Here is a 21,961-nt window from a genome sequence, read left to right as displayed (position 1 = left end):
TTAAAAAGTGCGATTTGGGTGCCTGGCGATTTTCTGAATCGGGGGTAATAGCTGATAGCCTCATCCACATGAAATGTTCATGTGATGAGCACTATAGGCTAAGCAGTTGTTTGGACGCACTAATCTTATTCAATCGGGTGCTAGTCTAGCGTGTCCAAAACACGCGTCCAACCGCACGTAAGCCTGTGTGGTAGGCTGAGCGCACTTTCTTGCTTCGGCCTGATGGAGAGTCAAAACAAAAACATTGCCTAAGAGTCATGAAAACTGCAAGGTAAAGTTCTCATTTCTTCTCTTACAAAAATGTTTCTATGTATTTTAGAGAACAGGCATACAGGATTGCCAGTACAAAATGCCAATGGAAGCGTAGAAAACAATACAAAGTGTTACACATATGAAAAAGCATCAGAAGGTTAAAGGGCAGATAAACCATTTCAGATGGGAGAGGTGTTAGAAACTTCTCCAAGGTTTCATGACTGAGCAACTGAATTGGACAGGGCGGGAGAAAGGGTCCTGTTCATAAAGGGAAGGGAAGCTGTCGCTTTCGAAGGCCCAGTCTTTGTTATAGGGCGCTATTGAGAGTTACTATGGCCTTCCAACTTATTGGAGGAAAGGAGACCAAATTTCTTGAAACAGAAGGGATTTGTCAATATTAGAGGTGGAAAGTCAAACTTTCCACCTCTAATATTTTGCAAATCTTTAACTAGCAATCAAAATGTTTATGGGGGTACAACCCATTTCCTTCTAGAAGTAGCAGTGAGTTTGGCTGCCTGTAAGGGAAAATGCCCCAGACCCTTCCTAGAAATATATGTACCTCCAGCTGTCCCATAACCAAACATAAAGCAAATGTTGCTTACCTGTAACAGGTGTTCTCACAGGACAGCAGGATGTTAGTCCTCACATAAGGGTGGCATCACAGGATGGAGCCCAATCACGGAACCCTTTTGTCAAAGTTTCTAGAACTTTGACTAGCACCTACTGGGCATGCCCAGCATGGCACTAACCCTGCAGCCAGCAGGGGTCCCCCTTCAGTCTTGTTTAAAAGCTACAGGAAGTGCCGAAAAAGAAAATAAGAAACGTAACTAACTCAACACCGCGGGGTGGCGGGCGGGTTTCGTGAGGACTAACATCCTGCTGTCCTGTGAGAACACCTGTTACAGGTAAGCAACATTTGCTTTCTCACAGGACAAGCAGGATGGTAGTCCTCACACATGGGTGAGTACCGAGCTGAGGATGTCCGAGTATGCACCAAATGTACCCAGGTATGCAAAGGCACTAGGACTGGGGTGGAATTTGGCGGAGGGCATCCTGAACCCCACCGGGCAGGTGGAAGGGTGTTGGTACGTCAAGTTGTAAATAGGTTGCGTAAGACAGACTGGCCGAAGATGGAATCTTGTCTTCCGGCTTTATCTAAGCTATAATGGGCTGTAAAGGTATGGAGAGAACTCCAGGTGGCAGCCCTGCAAATGTCAGGAAGCAGCACCGAGCGTAGGTGTGCTACTGAAGTCACCATGGCCCTTACAGAGTGTGCTTTAACACGGTCTTGAAGTGGAATGCCTGCTTGCTGATAGAAAAAGGATATGCAGTCCGCTAACCAGGAGGAGAGAGTCTGCTTACCCACAGGCTGCCCCAATTTGATGGGGTGGAAAGAGACAAACAATTGAGTGCTCTTCCTATGGGCAGCTGTATGGTCTAGGTAGAACACTAGAGCCCGTTTACAGTCAAAGGTATGCAGAGTCTGTTCTCCTGGATTGGAAATGAGGCCTGGGGAAAAAAGGTAGGTAGTATAATGGATTGATTGAGATGAAATTCCGATACTACCTTAGGTAAGAACTTAGGGTGAGTGCGGAGCACTGCCCGGTCCTGCAGAAGTTTAGTGTAAGGCAGAGAGGTGATTAGAGCCTGTAACTCATTAACTCTGCGAGCTGAAGTGATTGCCAAAAGGAAGATCACTTTCCATGTAAGATAGCGAAGATCACAGGATTGGAGAGGCTTGAATGGTGGTTTCATGAGCCAACCCAAAACCAGGTTGAGGTCCCAAGAAGGGGCCGGAGGACGCAGTGGAGGCTTGAGGTGAAGAAAGCCCTTCAGAAAACTTGTTACAAGGGGCTGTACTGAAATAGGAATATCCCCTATACCTTTATGGAAGGCGGCTACCGCACTGACATGCATTCTGATGGAGGAAGTTTTTAGACCGGATTCTGACAAGTACCAGAGATAGTCTAGAAATTTCATGGTAGGACAGGTAAAGGGGTCAAGGGATTGAGAAGAGCACCATGACTTAAACCTGTTCCATTTGTAAAGATAGGATTTTCTCGTGGAAGGCTTCCGTGAAGCAATCAGGACACGGGAAACTGGCTCCAAAAGGTTAGGTAGCTGAAGAATTAACCTTTCAACATCCAGGCTGTCAGGGACAAGGCTTGAAGATTGGGGTGGCATAGGCACCCGTCGTTTTGAGTGATCAGAAGCGGGTCCTTTTCCAAGGGAATGTGCCCGCGAATGGAGAGATCCTGAAGTATTGGAAACCTGACCCAAACAGGTTCCCACCACAGTTAAAATACTATTCCTCTTCACTCTTCAGACAAACCCTCATAGACCCTTATTCCCCTCAAGCTTCTTGAGACACTGCTGGAAAAGTTATCTCTGCTTGAACTCCTGCTTCTCCCCCTGTAGCCCCTGAGAGAGGGTCATAGCTACATCCTCCTTTAGGCTCTGTGACCCTGGCAAAGCCCCAGACCAAATAGTTTCTCCTGAAACCAGGTCCTTTGGGGCTGTACCAAACTGTCTGACCAACAGTGGACCCTTTGCACTAGAACCTTCTCATATTACTTCACTGCAACCTTTACAGACTCCACTTTAATGTTACACATCTTTAGAAGATTACAACTTGCACGCTCTGTGTGACATATAGGGGCCACATAAAGATTCCTGTGTTTCCACAGAGATTTTGGGCAGCTGCATGGAAGCCAGGAATGTCGAGATTTCATCTTCCGTAACCCAAGGTGTTTCCTCATGCAGTTGGTTCAGAGAAGCTCCTGAACTCCTATAGAATTAGACTCGTGGAGTGCAAAGTTGCACCTGATGTTCCCTTTAAAGTGCTAATGGCAGCAGGGAGACCTTTTGTGTTAATTAAATGGGTCAACGTGTTACCTGGTTTGTTTCCTTGCTCGTAATATTTTTGCTTTGCAAATCTAAACATTTTTTCAATCTGTGAAGTTTGCAGTGCAGCCAATTCGTCCCTGGCAAGCAGTAAAGCTCTATAAGTTTTGGGTGCACAGTCAATTTTATGTCTTGATTCACGACCCTCTATTACCTGTATCAATTCTTTTTGTTTTGATAAATTCTGTTTTTTCCTATGATTAGCACATGAAATAATTTCGCCCTGCATTACTGCCTTCAAGGTTTCCCAAATGCAGCCATGAATTATATTCAGTCACTGAACGATGAGTCTTAAAATCTTGAATAACCTGCCTAACCAAATCAGAAAACTCAGTATTCTTAAAAAATGAGAAACTGAGTCACCATCTAATGTGAGAACCTCTATCCCTTATAAAATCCAAAGAAATAGTGAGAGAGTGATGATCAGATAAATAAGATGGCATCATATCAGAATCAGTAACATTATTCAAGACTGATTGTTGTGGGTGTGGCCTGAGGTGGGGTTGACCCAACCTGTCTCCTCCTTTGGCTGGCGGAGTTGGGTGAAGCAAAGTCCCAGCTGGAGCTTCACTTATACCAGCCCTCGTTCCTCTCAGGGAACCCTCTTGTAATGCCACTTTGTGACCTATGCCTTTAACCTCTATTATCCATTACCCTTGGACATTACCTGATTAATTGGGCTAGGGACTCTAGTGAGATGGCAAACTGAAACCTAGCTTGCCTTGTGTCACTATTCAGCTGAAAGGCCTCAGACGGTTTGCAGTTGATTTGTACTCTGCCTTCAGATTTATTTCATGAGTACATTTTCAAGGGCTTGGTCAGTAATTATGGAGGTACAACAAGGGGTTATGCAGGTAGAAGGACTGAATCCGCCCATGTGTTCATATACATGTGCACACTTAGGACATTAAAAAGAGGCGTGTCACAGAAGAAAACTAAGAATGTACATTTAATTTAAAAAATGTACATGCATATTTTATGCCCTCATTTCAGGCAACTTAAAGTATGTGTGTACCTTGTATCCACATTTTGCGGATACTCCGATGATCAAGTTGGTTTTCTGTGGGCAAAGAGTTTTGTACATACTTTAACCGTTGGGCAGCTTAATGCAAATGTGCCCTGTAAAGCCTTAACCCAGCTCAGAAACCCACTTCTCATTTCTGCTTCTCTCTCCCTGTCTCCTCCTCGCTCTCTTTCCTAGTGCTGTGGTGGCTGAGGGCCCGTGTCATGCCGAGGCGCGAAGAGACTCTGGAGTTGGAGGAAGTTGCCCCCAGCTTTAACTACGTCAGCGTGAAACATCCACCCAGGGAGGATCTTCGGGACCTCCAGTTTACGCAGGTCCTTTTTCCTGCCTTTTTTTTTGTCAGGCACAGTACCCCCTAGAGACAGTGCCGCACGCATCTTTTGACTCCATCCCCTTCCTCTGTGTGCCATGTGCTTCCGTCCTTAGCGCAGACTGGGAGATGAGTCCCTTCCTCTGGGGTGTGTGTGCGTGCATGGGTGCCTGTGTGTGTGTGTGTGTGTGTGTGTGTGTGTGTGCGTGTGTGTGTGTGAGAAAGAGAGAGACACTTAGGGTCAGAATATAAACTGCATTGTTCTCTTCTGATTCTGCAGGTTTTGAAAGTGAGCCCGACTGCTGTGCTCTGGCGGGGAATCCTCCGTGGAGAGGACGTTGTGATTAAATCCTTTCCTGCCTGTGGGTCAGCGCAGTATATGAATGAGTGGCAGGTGCTCAGTACGATGCTGCCCGTCCCCCATGAGAATGTGGTGTGCTTCCTCGCCGCAGGGAGCGCAGGGCTCGGGAAGGAAAGATTACTGGTTTCGCGGTTCTACCCAGCGGTGAGTTTACCCGTTCCAACCCTCAAGACCGCCTCACTCAGGGGCGTAAAAGTCAGGAAGGATGAGGGCTGGGTTTAAGATTCTGTCGCCCACAGGCAGGGTGCTACAGCAATGCCCCTTCTGAAGCTGTGCTAGCACATGCCCCTAAAGCAGACACAGGCAGGCTCCTCTTTGGTCTGCAGTTGCTTATGTTGCCTGCGCCAAAATCCAGGCCTAAGGATGAGCAGAGACCTTAATCCTCCCTTCACATCAACTCAGTGGTGCCCAGTGGAGTCTCGCTAATTTGTATGCAGAATTGTTTGATTATAATTTAACATTTGGATTAATAAAATTTACAAAGCTCATGCTCGCAGTCTCAGCATCTGTGGTTTTCCGTGTCCTCTCTCTCTCTCCTCTTCCTCGCTCTCTCTCTTTGAGGGTAATTTTGAGAAGGGATCTAGCTGCTTCACCACAGAGGTAAGCGGTTAGATCCCTTGTGTGAAAGTTGCCGAGCAGAGAGCAGCTGCGTCTAGCCACTTAGCTTCATTAAGCAGCTCAATGTAGATGTTCCTGAGGGGGAAGTACATAACTTGAAAGGGGGAGAAAACGGAATATTTCAATATACGTAGTGCTGGCTGCAGAAATAGCAGGGGGGTTACCCATACCCCATTACCTTGCCACTGAGCGGCTTCTGGAAAATCGTCCCCGTTACTCTTCCCTTTTCTCTCTCTCTCAAAATTCCTGATTGTGGGAAATCTTTTCTATTCCCTGTCAGCCTTGGAAAATGCTCCCTTAGCGCATTTCCTGTGAAACGTTTGGGCCGGCCGCGGGAAGGCCCTGTGACCAGCCGCACTCACCCCCCCCCCACCCCCCCCATGATGCCGCCGCTCACTCCAAGGCAGGGCCGCCGCCATCTTGCCTCCTCCTTAGCTCCCCTTAGGCAATGCATGCATGGCACACAGTGAATTACAAGGACCCCCGTGGTGGGAAACAGTATCGACGCCAGCAGATGACATCTACACGGGCTGGGATTTGAACCCCAGCCAGCGCCTCAGCAACAGTTCCTCTTGCTCCTGCAGTGCATGTTTGCTTCGCTGCCTCTGTACTTGCATCGTCTCCTTGCCTTGCCTCCCTGTTATTGCCCTGCCTTGCCTTGCCTGATCTTGCTGTTTCTGGATTCCCTGTTCTTGTCTCTCTGTTCATCTCTGCCTGACTTATGGATTTGACCCTGGCCTCAGACCCCCCGACTACGCTTTTCGACTGCTGCCTGCCCTGACCACTGCTTGGACCTCGACACTGTCTGACCTCTGCCTGCCCTGACCTTGGCCTGAACCTTGACACCACTTTCTGACTGCCCGCTCTGACCTTGGCTTGATACTCGGCTTCGTCTGACCGCTTCTTACAGGACTCCCGCCTAAGCTCTGCCGGCCCCTGGAACCCAAAGACTCAAACTGTGGGGGATGAGGCTGGTTTAGGTGAAGCTCCCATCCCAGTCCTTGGAAGAGCGCGTCCACCTGCTGTCAGTGTGGGCCTAGTGGGCTCACCTGCTAAGCTGAGTCAACCAAGGACTCACATTCATGACATCCTATTGCCTTATACCGGTGACTGAAGCATATCTGTAAACAGCAAAAGCTGTAGTTTGGGGTGAAAATAGAGTTTTTAAGAAAAAAGTGACACGACACCTAAAAAATGAACAAAACAAGGTGTGTGGCAGTGGTCACAGTGACTGCTGCACGGATGCACATGGTCAGCACTGAGCCGGGAATGGGTCCTAGGAGGACACACAGTGAGTGTGGGGCCAGGGGATCCTCTCTTCTCCCGGACTCCTGAAGCAGAGACCAAGCACGGGCAAAATTTCATAAAAATATCACTTCTGCAATTTTAATTGGATTTCCAATTGTATCTTTTCTCCTGTATTGTGTTGCACAGTACAGGAGAAAATGAATTTCGGTTTCTCTTTTCTCTAATGCTGCTAGTTTCTTGGGGGCTTCCAGTTAAGTACCTGTTTCTGTTTCTAATTTGTGGGTCACTTGGTGTCGGTCTCTCTGTGTGTTGCGTGTGTGGCCAAGGTGAAGTATTCTGCTAAGCAAGTAGGTGCTGTGTAGGCATCTCTGCCCTTCAGCTTGTTCCGTTTTCCAATATTTCTATCTTTACTTTTCAGATTTTTCTCTCTCTCTCTGTCTCTCTGCCTTAAGTTTATTCTTTGCCTTCCTCCTCTGTCTCTCATCTTCCCTTTTCCGTGAGGAGGCCTCCAGCTCAATCAGAACCAATGCTAGGAGTCCTGCTGCCATGAGCCTTCATTTGCAACAACCTGGACATTGTTGCCCTCTTTTATAATCTTCTGCCCCTCCCTGGTACAGGGCTTGGACTATTCCCCTGGCACCCTGCAATTCTAGGCTTTTAAACTGTCCTGGCCACTAGGTGTCACTAGAGCAGTGAGGATGGCACTCTCCCCAGAGGCTGTCAGCGCTGCCTCCAAATCTTCCCCAGCCCACCCAACTCAGGTATCAGACCTTGCTCGCGTTAGTGCCCTGCATTGCAGCTGAGCCACTGGACCAGCCACCTCTCATCCTTGTTTCTCTCTTTCCTCCTCTGAAGTTCCTCTCAGATTTACACATTGTGCTTTTCTTTCTACAGGGCTCTCTGAGACATTACCTGACTCATCACACCAGTGACTGGTATGTTACCATGCGCCTGGCCCTGTCCGTGGCTCGAGGCTTGGAATTTCTCCATGAAGAAGTCTGGCGAGATGGTGAGAACGGTCCCCACCGACCTCTGCCTCTGGGATATGGCTCCTTCCTGTGGCACAGCTAATTTATAAAAGGGAATCTCCTTAAGAGTGGAGATGGTGACTGTTACTACACCAAAACAGGGCCTCTTTCAGACCCAGAGAGGCAAAGATTAGGAGAAAATGCTTCATTAATTGGGCCCTTAATGTCTCTATCTTCCAGTGCTTCACATTCAGCTAGACTGCCTCTTACAGCTCTATGCAGTGATCGTATCACCTGCAGTACACCATCAGAGGCTGAGGCACTAGAATCGGAAATGGTTGCCCCCAGAGCCAACCTTAGGGGCTGGCGAATGTGGAGGCTTCCCCAGGCCCTGCGCTCACAGGGGCGCAATGTTGGTTGCCTTTTTCTTGGCCTGCCCCGCCACCAGTTAAATCAGTTTGCCAATCAGTGTGATCAGTTGTTTTTCTCTGGCTACCTCCTTCTGGAAAGAGGGGCTGATGAGCTGCAGGTCTGCATGGACACGCCTGGTTGTATTACTGATGCTGTCACCCACCACCCCAGGTCCTCAATTGCACCCCTGCCTCCAGTCCCGCCCCCCTCTAAGAGCATGCCCTGGGCCACTCTCCTGTCTGCATTTTGTTCCATAATGTGGTTATTTTTGAAAAAGTCAACAAAAATATATTTTACAAAAAATTCTTTTTTTTTTGACAGATAAAAAAATTAGCAAAATACCCCAAAGACTCAATATAAAGTGCTTTGCAATTGTTAAGTGTCCTTGCTAGGGGGGGGACAAGGACTGGGTACTCATAATAATGTAACCCCAACTCCAGGTGCAGGTTTGTACCCGATGAGGCCATAAAAATATCTGTTGTTCTCGGGGGGGTCAGGAACCCACCCCGGCTTAGCTTGAACACTGAATCTTCCTTCCAGGGCCTGGATCCATGGTCGAGTTGGGGGATGGGGGGGGGGGGGGTAACTCCCAGGGCCCCATGTGCTACGGGTGGCTTCCTTGACTCCTTTTATTATTTTGGTCCCACAGCGAGCTGGGTCTGCCAAAGAAAGACTGGAGTCACTGGGTTAGTGTCCAAATGAATATTTACTGATGAAAGCAATGAAAACTGGCTCAATCTTAATTCACAGCAGCCCAATGATTGCTCTTGTCAGAATTTCCTCCTCAATCCGTGCAGGAAAGTCAAACGCCAGCCAGGGGAATTCCTACCCTCCAGGGCTTGGAAAAATAGGATCCCCAGGTGGGCGGGGTGTCCTTTTGATGGGCAGAACTATCCCTTCCAACTGGCAAGGATATTTTGTTGCAGGCTCTGCACCGAGAGATAAACTCCTCTCTCTCCTTAGGGTTTGAAAGCAGCAGTTGGGTGACTTCTTGAATAGCAGGAATTGCTTTTATTCACAGTTTGTTGGATTAGCCTTGGTTACTGTTGCAGTTCTTGTTCTTTCCTTTCTTTCGGGTCCCTGATGGGAGGAACCCTGGGAGCAGGACTCTTAAGGCTCCCAGCAGGATGGAAGGGCAGTCAGATCTTCCCACCTGGATCTTGAAATTAGGTTTACAAAGCTCAGGAAAACTCTGGGGTGGCTCCCAGCGGGGTCACTGCACCCCCCTTCCTCACTGAGGCTCAAACGGAGGGCAGGTCTTCCCTAATCTGCCCAGGCCCAAACCCAGGGTTTCCCATTCCCTGAGCCAGGCTCTGAACAGGCTCCAGAGAGGCCCCAATACTTAAAGAGTAAACGTTTCAAAAATGACCCAGAGGGTCTTTTGCCACTGAGAATGATGTAGATGCCAAATAAGCCATGCAGGAAACTCAGATGGAGTGCCCACAGATACACTTTACTGATGATGTTTTAGTTAAGTAAATAGCACAGTTCAACATCAGTCCTTTTCCTACGGTGGCCTTTACAGTTCTCAATCTGTGCAAGGGTCTCTTATTACCAGCCAGAGAGTGGACTGGAAAGGACCCCCTCCCCACCCTGGCCCGGACTACTAAGCAGAGCTTGCCTGGCTGAAACCGGCTGGGCCTGTAAAATAAGAGTTGAACTACTTTCTACCTTCTGTACTCAGTTCTAAACCCAAAGGACTGCCTCCCAAGCTGTAGCAAGGGCACTGTTATATAGTATTACAAGTGGGATGCCATGGCTAACCTCACAGAAGGAGGGGCTGCATCTGCATGGACCTCCCAACTAGTTGATATTGTCTGACTAGTTGATATTGTCACTAAATACCCAGGGCTTACTGGTAACCTTATGTTCTTATGTTCTAATAACATGTTGCACTGGAGGTGGACTCTTGGGCTGAGGTGGGGTTGATGCAACCCGTAGGAAAGATCCTATGGGTCCCCACTGTCGGCAGGGGGAGAGGGCTGATGGACGGAGGCCGGATGGCACTTCACCAATGGCAGCCCTCGTTCCCCACGGGTTGAGCCATAGGGTGCCGGGGCCGGCTGGACTTAGGTGAGTCTCCGTGTGGTGTTGTTGATGGAAGGATTGAGGTCAGCCCAGAGGCAGCAACAGAAGAGAGTTAAGAGTCTATGCTGGATGAGGCGGAGTCCCGGAGACCCGGGCGCCAAAAGAACCAAAGTCAGACAGGGGGCGCCCAAGCAAGAACAGGCCGAAGCCTGAGTAGGCCAAGTCCAGGACGTAGACTTAAGAAGCGTCGTAGGGCAAGCAGGAGTCAGGGCCAGTGGCAATCTGGAAGCAGTGGCAAGCAAGGCTGAGGTCTGGATGAGGAGAGAGTCAAGAGCGTAGTTGGGCAATGCAGAGGTCTGGGTCTGGAGAGAGGCAACGGTGTAGTCAGGCAATGCAGAAGTCCGGGTCTGGAGAGAGGCAACGGAGTAGTCAGGCAATGCAGAGGTCCGGGTCTGGAGAGAGGCAACGGAGTAGTCAGGCAAGGCAGAGGTCTGAGCTTGGAAAGAGTCAATAGCGTGGTCAGGCAAAGCAGAGGTCAAAGTTTGAAGAAGCAATCCAAGGAAAGATTGAGGATCAGGAACACATGAACGAGTAAACCAGGAACAGGAGTCAGCAAGGATCAGGAACCAGGAACGAAGAGAAGCTCTAGGAGGCAATGAGTACTCGACCAGCGAGGAGACCTGTTGCATCATCCGGGGCCGCAGCTCGGTTCCCGCCGCAGGCCCTACTTAAGATACAGTGATGCGCACGCTTAGGGAGGGGCGTGGCGCTGAGTGGTGGCGTCTCTCCACGGGCCTCGCGGAGACGCCACCACTCAGCGCCACGCCCCTCCCTAAGCGTGGCGCTGAGTGGTGGCGCAGACCCGCGGCTCGGCCCCCTAAGTAAGGGGGCCGAGCCGCGGGTCTGCCGCATCTGGCACGCATAACAGTACCCCCCTTTACACACACACACCCCCCTTGGAGGTCTGAGTTTGCCCGGATGGGCACGATGAAATTGAAGGAGGGTTTTATCCAGCTCCCACAAATTTTCTTCGGGGCCATAACCCTCCCAGGAAAGGAGGTAATCCCACCGGTGACCCCTATGGCAAACATCAAGGACTTCATGAACCTTGTAGGTGGTGTTGGTCTCAGTTTAAATTAATTCTGAGGCTTGGAGCAAGATGGCAGAATGTGGTAGATTGTGCCATGGTGCTGAGCTTGCGCTATATTTCTTTTTAAGTTTTCTTGAGCACTGTAGGGATGATGAAGAGAAAAGGCTTGACTCGTCTTTATTCATCGGAGCCATCAGTGGCCCCTGTTTCTGGACCCATCAACCACTAGTTTTGCTGTAGCGAGGGTCAGTCAATTTTCTCCAAAAGAAGGCTGCTTGGAGGATCAGCAGGGGAAGATTTGCTGTCGACTTCCATGGCCCTATATGTCTCCTTGAGCCTGGTGGACCTTCAGGATGTCTTGGACGGGAGTGCTTCCCCAGGGATGATATCACTGCATTGGATCTGACTCGAGCATGGATGGGGATGAGTCAACAAGCTGTGCTCAAAGATTTGGAGACCCTGGCATTAGTGAAAGCCCTCAAGGAAGTTGGAGGAATGATCAGGAAAGGAGACGATGGCTTACTGGAGGAAAAAGCCAAAGCAGGGGTGAGACAGGCATTGTATAGGTTGGAAAAACCCCAAGTACTTGAACTTGGAGCAATCTGAATGTTTATTGAGAATTTAGGGAAAATTTGACTGCACAAATCTCACAAATTTCTTCCAACTATCAGGGCTTTTAGTCTCTGAGTAAAATTTGGAGGAGAGTAATAAGAGACTTGATTTGTTGGAGCAGAAGATGACTCAGGTTCAACTAAATAAGTCTGTTTTGGTTAAAGATAGTGGGGTAGATACTTAAATTAGACAGATAAGACTTATCCGGTTAACTTTCACAGGTTATTCAGCGATATGGCAATGCTGCTGAATATACCCAGATAAGTAATAAAATTACCTGGATAAGCTTGCCCGGCTAACTTGAGACCTGCTATGGGTCACGTCAAATTTATCCAGTTAACTTAACTGGATAAAATTGAATATCGCTACTTATTCAGCTACGTTAGCTGGATAAGTAGCACTGCCCAGTTAGACCCACTGCCCATCCACTGACTATCTGGCTATGCCACTTAGCCAGATAAGTCTAAGTAGCGTTTGAATATGGACCTCAATTTATCTATGTAATCCCATTTTGGGGTAGCAGTTAATTACCAATGGGGCCATAAAAGAATTTAGAGTTCTAGGGGCTGGCTCCACTTCCACTATTTCTCTTGCAAGACTCTTTCCCCAGGGCCTGGGCTCTTTACTGGTGGAGGGAAGGAATGTCTTTTTCAAGGCCCTGAGTGGCAGGGATGACACTGTCTCTTTCACCTGGGGAGGTATACCTTCTTTTGCCACTGAGAATGATGTAGATGCCAAATAAGCCAAGCAGGAAACTCAGATGGAGTTTCCTGCTTGGCTTATTTATCTGTGGCCTAACCACAGATAAACTTTACTGATGATGTTTTAGTTAAGTAAATAGCACAGTTCAACATCAGTCCTTTTCCTACGGTAGACTTTACAGTTCCCAATCTGTGCAAGGGTCTCTTATTACCAGGGCAAGGGAAACACTCATCCTCTAGGGCTTGGAAAAAGTGAGGTTCCCAGATGAGCAGGGGTAATCTTGTTGGGCAGAAATAAAAACCCTCCAACTGGTAAATAAAAAGGATTTCACTGTTTCCGCACAGAATCCCAATTTTTCCACCTTTCCCAGGGGTGAAGACTCCAAGTGGGGATCCTTATATGCCCCCTCTCATGCAGCTACACTAATAGCTTTCACTACATCCTCTGGCAACAAATTCCAGAGCTTAATTATGCATTGATTAAGGTGAAATTACTACGTGCCTGATAATTTCCTTTCCTTTAGTGAAGGGTAGTTCAATCCCAACAAGTGGGTTATGCACCTCTGCCAGCAGATGGAGATGGAGCAAAAGCTGACATCACAGATATATAGTCCCATCCTGACATCAGCCCTCCAGTATTCTCTGGAAAAGCCAAACTGTGGACAAAACTGATTATACTTGAACATTATTTACTACAGGCAACCATTCATGTTTCTCAACCAACAGGAACACTGAGCTCAGCCAAAAGAAGGAGCACATCAAGCAAACTAAGGGCTAGAGAAGGCACTTATCAATTGTCAACGAAGAGCAGGAATCATACTCTGCATAGCTCGCCCTAAGAAAGGCTAACCACAAATTCAAACACTGGCAGCCGAAGGCGGGTCTGGGATTGACTTCCCTTCACTAAAGGAAAGGAAATTATCAGGTAAGTAGTAATCTCTCCTTCTTTAGCATTCGGTAGGTAAATCCCAATGAGTGGGATGTACCAAAATTAATCTCGAAAAGGATGGGAGGCTGCCAGTGGTCCAGTCAATACTACCCATGCAAACATGGCGTTTTCCCTAGCCTTAACATCCAAGTGATAATGCTTGGAGCAGGTGTGCAAAGATGACCATGTCGCCACTCAGCAAATTTCAGCAGGCGATAACAAACGAAGCTTTGCCCACGATACCACCTGAGCCCTCATGGAATGTGGTCTAATCTGTTTTGGTAAGGCAAACTCAGCAGCCACATAGGCTGCCATAATGACTTCCTTAACCCAGTGGGCAATCGTTGCCAATGTTGCAAGTGTTCCCTGCTTACCTCCATCATGGAGCACAAACAGGCAATCAGATTTCTGAACAGTCTTAGTCATGTCCAAGTACCACAGCAAATGACGCTTCACATCCAAGGAACGCAAAAGGTGGTACTTAACTTCATCTCTGTCCCTGTCCAAGGCAGGTAGCGAAATAGACTGATTCAAAAGAAAGTCCAAAACCACTTTGGGCAAAAAGAAGGACACAGTCTGAAGTTGAACCACACTCGGAGTCATACGGAGAAAAGGCTCATGGTAGGAAAGAACCTGCAGTTCCGAGACCTGACATGCCAAACAGATTGCTACCAGAAAAACTGTTTTCAAGGTAAGCAGCCACAAGGAAAGAGTACACATTGGTCGAAAGGTCGGATCTGCCAAAAACTCATGGACCAAGTTAAGGTCCCACACGGGCACCAGAAGCCACAACGGAGGGCAAAGATGCTTAACTCCCTGCAGAAAACGGGATACATCTGTAAGGGAAGACAAATGCCCTCAACTGATTCTTCCTCTATAACAAGCCAGAGCTGCAACTTCGATCTTCAAGGTGTTAAGGGCCAAACACTTAATCAAGCCGTCTTGTAAAAATTCCAAATCAATGGAATATCCACCTTGAGCAGATGAGAACCTGACTCAGAACACCAAGCCTCAAACACCCTCCAAACTCTAACATAGGCTAGAGAAGTAGAACATTTCCGGGCCCGAAGAAGAGTGGAAATTACCACAGGTGAAAAACCCCGCTTCAACAATCGAGCCCTTTCAAAGGCCAAACTATAAGACAGAATCTACCTGGATCCTCATGCAGAATGGGCCCCTAACATAAAAGATCCATCTGAGACCGTATCCTGAGGGGACTGCCTACCAGAAGTCTCTGGAGATCGGCATACCACAGCCTTTGAGCCCAATCCGGAACCACTAAAAGGATAGTGTTGGCTTGACTTGCAATCTTCTGAACAATCCTGCCTATTAGATGCCAGGCCGGAAACACATAGAAGAGTGCTGCATATCCAGTCGAGAACAAGAGCGTCGATGCCCATTGCTTTTGGGTCACACCTGCGACTGAAGAATCATAGAACTTTGTGTTGTTGAAGGTCACCAACAGGTCTAGATCCGGTAGGCTCCAGTGGTTCACCAGGAGTCAAAGGCCTCATCCACCAGCTCCCATTCTTCTGGGTCCAAGTTTCTCCTGCTGAGGAAATCAGCTCTGATATTGTCCTTTCCAGCAATGTGAGAGGCATATAAGCTTAGGAGATGCTGCTCTGCCCACACCATGAGCGCATCTATCTCCTCCGTCACCTGTTGACTCTTGGTTCTACCCTAATGATTGATGTAAGCCACCATTGTCAGACATTATCCGGACCACCTGAGCCTCTAGCTGCTCGGTGAACCGCAGACACGCCAACCAAACCGATCATGCCTCCAGTCTGTTAATGTTCCACTGCCGCTCTGCTGCATTCCAGTGGCCTTGCACCACCAACTCCTGCCAGTGAGCCCCAGAGGCTCACATCTGTTGTGAGTACCAACCAATCTGTAATTGTCAGGGAAATTCCTTTCCTGAGATGATCCACATATAATCACCAGTCCAACTGAGATTTCACCTATAATGGAAGGAGCAGCCTCACCTCATATTTCTGCAACTGCAGACTCCATCGGGAGAGCAAGGCGCGCTGAAGAGGGCACATATGTGCTCTTGCCCATGGAACCACTTCTAAAGTGGCAGCCATTAATCCCCAGGACCTGTTGATAAGACCACACAGTCGGATGAACAGAGTTCTTCAGGGATCGAACTCGCAGCATCAATATGTGGATCCGAGACTCTGGCAGAAATACTCTGCCCTGCCTTTATTGAATCAAACCCCGAGATACTCCAGGGTCTGAGATGGCTGCAAATCGCTCTTGGCCAGATTCAGCACCCAGCCTAGTTCCTGTAGCAAGGAAATCACCCTGTGAGAGGCGCGAAGATTCTCCTCCAAAGTCTTGGCTCGAATCAACCAGTCATCCAGATAAGGGTGATCTAGAATGTCCTCCTTGTGAAGAGTCACTGCTACTATCATCATGTCCTTGGAAAAGATCCTGGGCAACGTGGCTAGACCGAAAGGCAAAACCTGAAACTGGTAATGATGATCCAAGATAGCAAATCGGAGGAGCCGCTGATATTCCTGCCTGATGGAAATATACAGATATGCCTCTATCAGATTCAGAGATGTGAGGTACTCTCCTCCTTGGACAGCCATTATGACAGAGCTCACCATTTCCATCCAAAAATGTGTGACTCATAGATGACGGTTGATGCCCTTGAGATCCAGTATAGGCCGAAACGACCCTTCCTTCTTGGGCACAATAAAATAAATGGAATATCGGCCCTATTTCTCTGTGATTTGAGAATAGGAAACAATGCTTTCAGATTCAACAGCCGTTGTAATGTTGCTTCCACTTCTACCCTCTTCTGAGGGGAGCTGCATGGAGAGACCATGAAGGTATCCAGAGGAATGCGAAGAAATCTAGAGCATACCTATTCCGAATCACTTTGAGAACCCATTGATCCAAAGTAATCTGGACCTTCATGTGATAAAACCGGGATAGGTGACCATCTATCTCCTGCACCACCAGGTGAGCCTGCTGTGTCTCCCTCGGTCCCACTCCCCTCAGATCGAGAAGATGAACCATTGCCGGAAAAATCAGAAGGAGGCAAACCTCCCCAAGCATCCAGGCAGTGCTGACACATGCTTAAAGAAAACTCCAGCTGAATGGCCCTGATTTGGCATGCAGCACAGATAGATAGACACTTAGGGCCAGATTTTGTAACCTACGCACAGATGTAGATTTGTGCATGCAACCCGGCGTGCACAAATCTACGCCCGATTTTATAACATGCGCGCAGAGCCATGTGCATGTCTTAAAATCCGGGGTCAGGGCGCGCAAGGGGGTGCACACTTGTGCGCCTTGCGCGCGCAGAGCCCTCGGGGAGCCCCGAACGCTTTCCCCGTTCCCTCCAAGGCCGCTCCAAAATCGGAGCGGCCTTGGAGGGAACTTTACTTCCACCCCCCACCTTCCCTTCCCTTCCCCTCCCTTCCCCTATCTAACCCGCCCTCCAGCCCTATCTAAACCCCCCCATATCTTTGTTTTATTATTTATGCCTGCCTCCAGGCAGGCGTAGGTTGCATGAGCCAGTCGAGTGCTGGCACACGATCCCCGGGCCCAGCGGCAGTGGCGAGGCCTCTAGCCATGCCCACTCCCCGCCCCTGCCAATTCCCCGCCCATTTTTTCAAGCCCCGGGACATACGCGCGTCCCAGGGCTTGCTTGCGTTGCCAAACCTATGCAAAATAGGCTCGGCACGTGCAGGAAGGGTTTTAAAAGGCTACGCGCGTATATTACGCCCGTAACCCTTTTAAAATCCGCCCCTTAGGTTTCTTCACTGCGGGCACTATGCTGTAAGTATGCAAACTGAGGAAGACTCGCACCTAGCTGAACTACACATATAAGCACGCCCACAATGAATGCACAAAAAAAGTGCATCCAAGTCCACGCGCCTAGGCCGCTCATCCAACTGGGCACCCAAGCACTGAAGCCTAAACTAGATGCACAAGATGTGTGCAGAAGGAAGAACACCCAAAATGAACGCACAGGCAAGAACTGACGCCCACACGGACACGCAAGCGCGAGCCGACAGCCTCTATCCTCACCTCACAGAACGACCCAGAGACTGAGAGGGACAGTCGAACGCTGAAGAACCAGACTCTTCTCCTGCTGTCTTCCTTTTGCTACCTTTTTTTTTTAAGTAAGAAAACTTACCTGAGCTCAGCCCTCCGTGGCTGAGAGCAAAAATGTGTCTCAGCTATTGGGGGAGAGGACTAAAGCCTTCACCGCCAAGCCTTTCTCAGCCTGGAATTGGAATTTAGGTCCACAGCAGTCAAGGCTACCAGACTGATGGCACTCTACTGAGGGAGGGACCGAATGGTATCACCTCAGGAGGCATGCGGCACTACATAGACAGCTTGTTTTCCTGATATCTCCTTTCCAACTTCTTTCTTCTTTTTCTCTTCTTTTACTCTTCTTTTACTCAGGACTCAAGCCAGAGACTCACAGGCAATCTCCCAAAGGGAAATGCATGTCCATCATCTGCTAGAGATGGAAAATATTGGTGGGCTGATGTCGGGGCGGGACTATATAGCGGTGACATCAGCTTTTGCTCCGTCTCCATCTGCTCGTAGAGGTACATAACCCACTCAGGATTGATGTACCTGAACGCTAAGGAAAAATATATTTTCTCTTACTAGTTTTAAATGCATTACCCAGTATCTTCACTGTGTGTCACCTGGTCTTTGTATTTTTTGAAAGAGTAAATAACTGATTAATGTTTACTTGTTCCATTTCACCCATTATTTTATAGCTCACTATCATATCCTTCCTCAGCTGTCTCTTCTCCAAGCTGAAGAGTCCTAACCTCTTTAGCCTTTCCTCATAGGGGAATTGTCCCATCCCCTTTATCATTTTGGTTGTCCTTCTCTGTACTTTTTCTAATTCTGGTATGTTTTTTATTTGGAACTCAGTAAGCTTTCACTCTTTCTTAGTGGTAAGTCAACAGTGGGTGATATTCTAGAAGTTGCTGGATTAATTCTCCTGACTGACAGGGCAGAATTAGCATCCATGATTATTTGCTGACCTATGGGCCAATACAGTACAGTGCGCTCCGACGGAGTGCACTGTTAACCTTCTATTGGACACGCGTTTTCGACACGCTGGCGTTACCCCTTATTCAGTAAGAGGCCGAAAACGCGTGTCCAACCCCCCGAACCTAATATCGCCCACAACATGCAAATGCATGTTGATGGCCCTATTAGGTATTCCTGTGCAATTCAGAAAACAAAATGTGCAGCCAAGCCGCACATTTTGCTTTCAGAAATTAGCGCTAGCGCCTACCCAAAGGTAGGCGCTAATTTCTTCGAGCACCAGGAAAGTGTACAGAAAAGCAGTAAAAACTGCTTTTCTGTGCCCCCTCCGACTTAATATCATGGCGATATTAAGTCGGATGTCCCGAAAGTTTCCAAAAGAAAAAAAAAAAATTTGAAGATGGCCTGCGGCTGTCGGGTCGAAAACCGGACGCTCAATTTTGCCGGCGACCGGTTTCCGAGCCCGTGGCTGTCAGCGGGCTGGAGAACCGATGCCGGCAAAATTGAGTGTCGGCTGTCAAACCCGCTGACAGCCACTGCTCAGGTCCAAAAGGAGGCGCTAGGGACGCACTAGTGTCCCTAGCGCCTCCTTTTGCCTGTTTTTACCGCCGGGCCTCATTTGAATAGTGAATTGCGCGCAAAGGAGAGTGGCCTGTGCACGCGCTGGGAGAGCGGGCATTCGCCCGCTCTCCTGCGGACTTTACTGTATCGGCCCACTAGTTCTGTGCTCTCTCACCCCCTCCCCCTCCCCCCAACAGATATTTTGTGGACATTTGTGTATTTATGATTTTCATATTAGCTTTTATTATTAAGATGTTATTTCTTGAATACACTTTGCTTACAAAGATTTATTCTTGGAATGTATTCAAATTCAATAAAAATTAAATTAAATGTAAAAACCAGAGTTAAGCCTTCAGGGTTTGCTCCTTCCTGCATTGGGGAATAATAGCTAATGCCTTCATTAACATGGGATTTTGTATGAGGCCCTCTAATTTGGGTGCATAGTTTTACTCACATTTGTATGCAAGGTTTTTTGTGCACTAAACTCCTTCTTACATTGGGAGTAAATCTGTACCCCCAAAACTGTGCCCAAAACTGTGCATTAACCTGCGCATAGCTGAGCACACCTTGCTACATCAGCCTGTGTGAGAGACCAAAGTATTAAGGTGCACTAGGCTCAGCACTCATATCGTGTCCTGTTTTTGTGCACATAATTCTACTCATGATTCAAAAGGATTGTAGCACACAAAAATGTGCACACAAATGGGAGTAAATGTATGTGCACAAATGAATGCTCCTGCATGTAAATCCCATGTTAATGAAGGCATTAGCTATTACTCTCCAAAGCAGGGAGGTGCATTAAAGCCTCCTATGTAGGACCATATCAAAAGCCTTGCTGAATTCCAAGTAGCGCTGGAAATTTAACTTCCGGGTCAGAGGTGGAATGAATTTAACTCACATTCCGGGGCTAGTGTTAGTCCAGGGATGGCGACCTCCAGGCTTTGAGTGCCACAAACAGGCCAGGATGTCAGGATATCTGCAATGAATATGCATGAGAAAGGTTTGCATGCACTGCCTCTACTGTATGAAAATCTATCTCCTGCATATTCATTGTGTATATCCTGAAAACCTGGCCTGTTTGTGGCACTCGAGGACTGGAGTTCTCCATCACTGTACCGGCATGGTCACAGTTTCTGGGTGCAGGGGTCCTGGACTTGTCCAGGGTGGACCAGCGCACCTGGGAATCCCAGGTCTGGAACCATACTGGCACAGCACCATAGACATGCCCCAGAAATGTGAGTTGAGCTTACCTCACTTCTAACCCAGGAGTTTAATTTCCAAGCCTAAAAAAATTGGGCTAAGCATTGGGGTATCCAAGTCCAGGACCTCAAGCCAGAGACTAATATTCCCTCTAATATTCTGTGCAGAAAAGAAGGTCTCATGTAATATGAGTACAAATGTGTATGCAATGTTCTTTGAAACTTTACCACTCTATTTTCCTTTTTTTTTTGTGAGTGCTAGGTTTTCCTGTGTGCATGTGCACATGAGCACAGCTCACAGGAAACATTGCCAGAAATTCTTTGCCTGAGACTCCTGAGCCAGACAGCTTCTAACCCAGGATCCGCGAGTCCTAGACGCAGTTGTTGTGCATGCAACTTTCTATCGTTACGTAAGCTCTTTGGGAAAGGCACGTATAGAAGCATAATTTTCACCATTGTGCAGTGTTCGCCATATGTACAACTGTCTATTACTGTTATCCCATGCTTCTCTAGATTTGTGTAAGACCTGTGAAAACAGCTGGCGTAAGAACTATTGGCCAGACAGAAGCTGCATGACAGTAGCATGCTGGGCAGATAAGAACATAAGAAGATTAGATTTGCCATACTAGGTCAGACCAATGGTCCATCAAGCTCAGTATCTTGTTTCCAACATTGGCTAAATCAGGACACAAGTACTTGGCAGGATCCCTAAAGTTCGATAGATTCCATGTTGCTTATCCCAGGGATAAGCAGTGAATTTTCCCAAGTCTACCTTAATAATGGTTTATAGACTTTTCTTCCAGGAACTTGTCTAAATCTTTCTTTAAACACAGCTACACTAACAGCTTTCACCACATCCTCTGGCAATGAATTCCAGAGATTAATTATGCATTGAGTATTTCTCCTGTCTTAAATGTAACACCTAGTAACTTCATTAAATATCCCCAAGTCTTTGTACTTTTTGAAAGAGTAAAAAAACAAATTTGCGTTTACCCTTTCCACTCATTATTTTATAGCCCCCTATCATATCTCCCCTCGGCCGTCCCTGGGAGAGGGGTATTTTTCTTTCACTGTGTGTGCCAAATAAAATACTGGAGCCACTGGGTTAGTATCCAAAATTAAAGTCTTTACTATTGAAAACTCTGATGAAGTATGGCACAATAAACTTAATCCTCAGCACCACAAAATTCTCTTTGTTCACAGTCTCTTTCCCTCTATCTGTGCAAGCGTTTTCTTACCAGGGCAAGGGAAACATCCACCCTCCAGTTCTTGGGTAAGTGGAGTCCCCAGGTGGGCGGGGTATTCTTTAGATAGGCAGGAAAAAAACCCTTCCAATAACTGGTAAAAAAAAAAAAAATCACAGTCACTGCACAGGGAGTCCAAAACCTCTCTCCCCCCAGGATGAAGATTCAAGATGGGGGTCCTCGGTGTTCTCAATCAGTTCATTACTCACAGTTAGCAGATCTTGAGTTCTCTCTTTATCTCAACTCGATCCCTGATGGAAGGGATCCACTCTGGAACAGCAGCTCAGGTTGTTCCTTTTGATGGGCAGGAAGTGAACAGCCATACGCTTCCTGCCCTCTCTTCTCAAAATAATTTCTTCTTTTCCCCGAACTCAGGTAAAAACACTGGAAGGTCCTGGCGCCGGGATCACCAACTTCCTCCGTCCTCGCTGAGGGTGCAGAGGGGCAGGTCTTCCCTAGGCAGGGCAG

At 47.8% G+C, this 21,961-nt stretch overlaps 1 protein-coding gene across 2 annotated transcripts in view; it reads left to right on the top strand.

The window, feature by feature from the left end:
- Positions 1-21,961, top strand: part of AMHR2 (anti-Mullerian hormone receptor type 2) — a 64,159-nt gene that overhangs the window by 16,429 nt on the left and 25,769 nt on the right. For both annotated transcript variants that reach the window (XM_029595214.1, XM_029595213.1), the window contains 3 exons: positions 4,358-4,494; positions 4,771-4,995; positions 7,612-7,726. In XM_029595214.1, coding sequence (XP_029451074.1) covers positions 4,358-4,494; positions 4,771-4,995; positions 7,612-7,726 — 477 coding nt within the window. The remainder of the gene's footprint in view (positions 1-4,357; positions 4,495-4,770; positions 4,996-7,611; positions 7,727-21,961) is intronic.

This window comes from Rhinatrema bivittatum, chromosome 3 (assembly GCF_901001135.1).
Source record: "Rhinatrema bivittatum chromosome 3, aRhiBiv1.1, whole genome shotgun sequence".
NCBI classification, from domain to species: Eukaryota; Metazoa; Chordata; class Amphibia; order Gymnophiona; family Rhinatrematidae; genus Rhinatrema; species Rhinatrema bivittatum.
The sequence above is the reverse complement of the archived record's forward strand: the minus strand, read 5'-3'. Positions and strand labels throughout refer to the sequence as shown.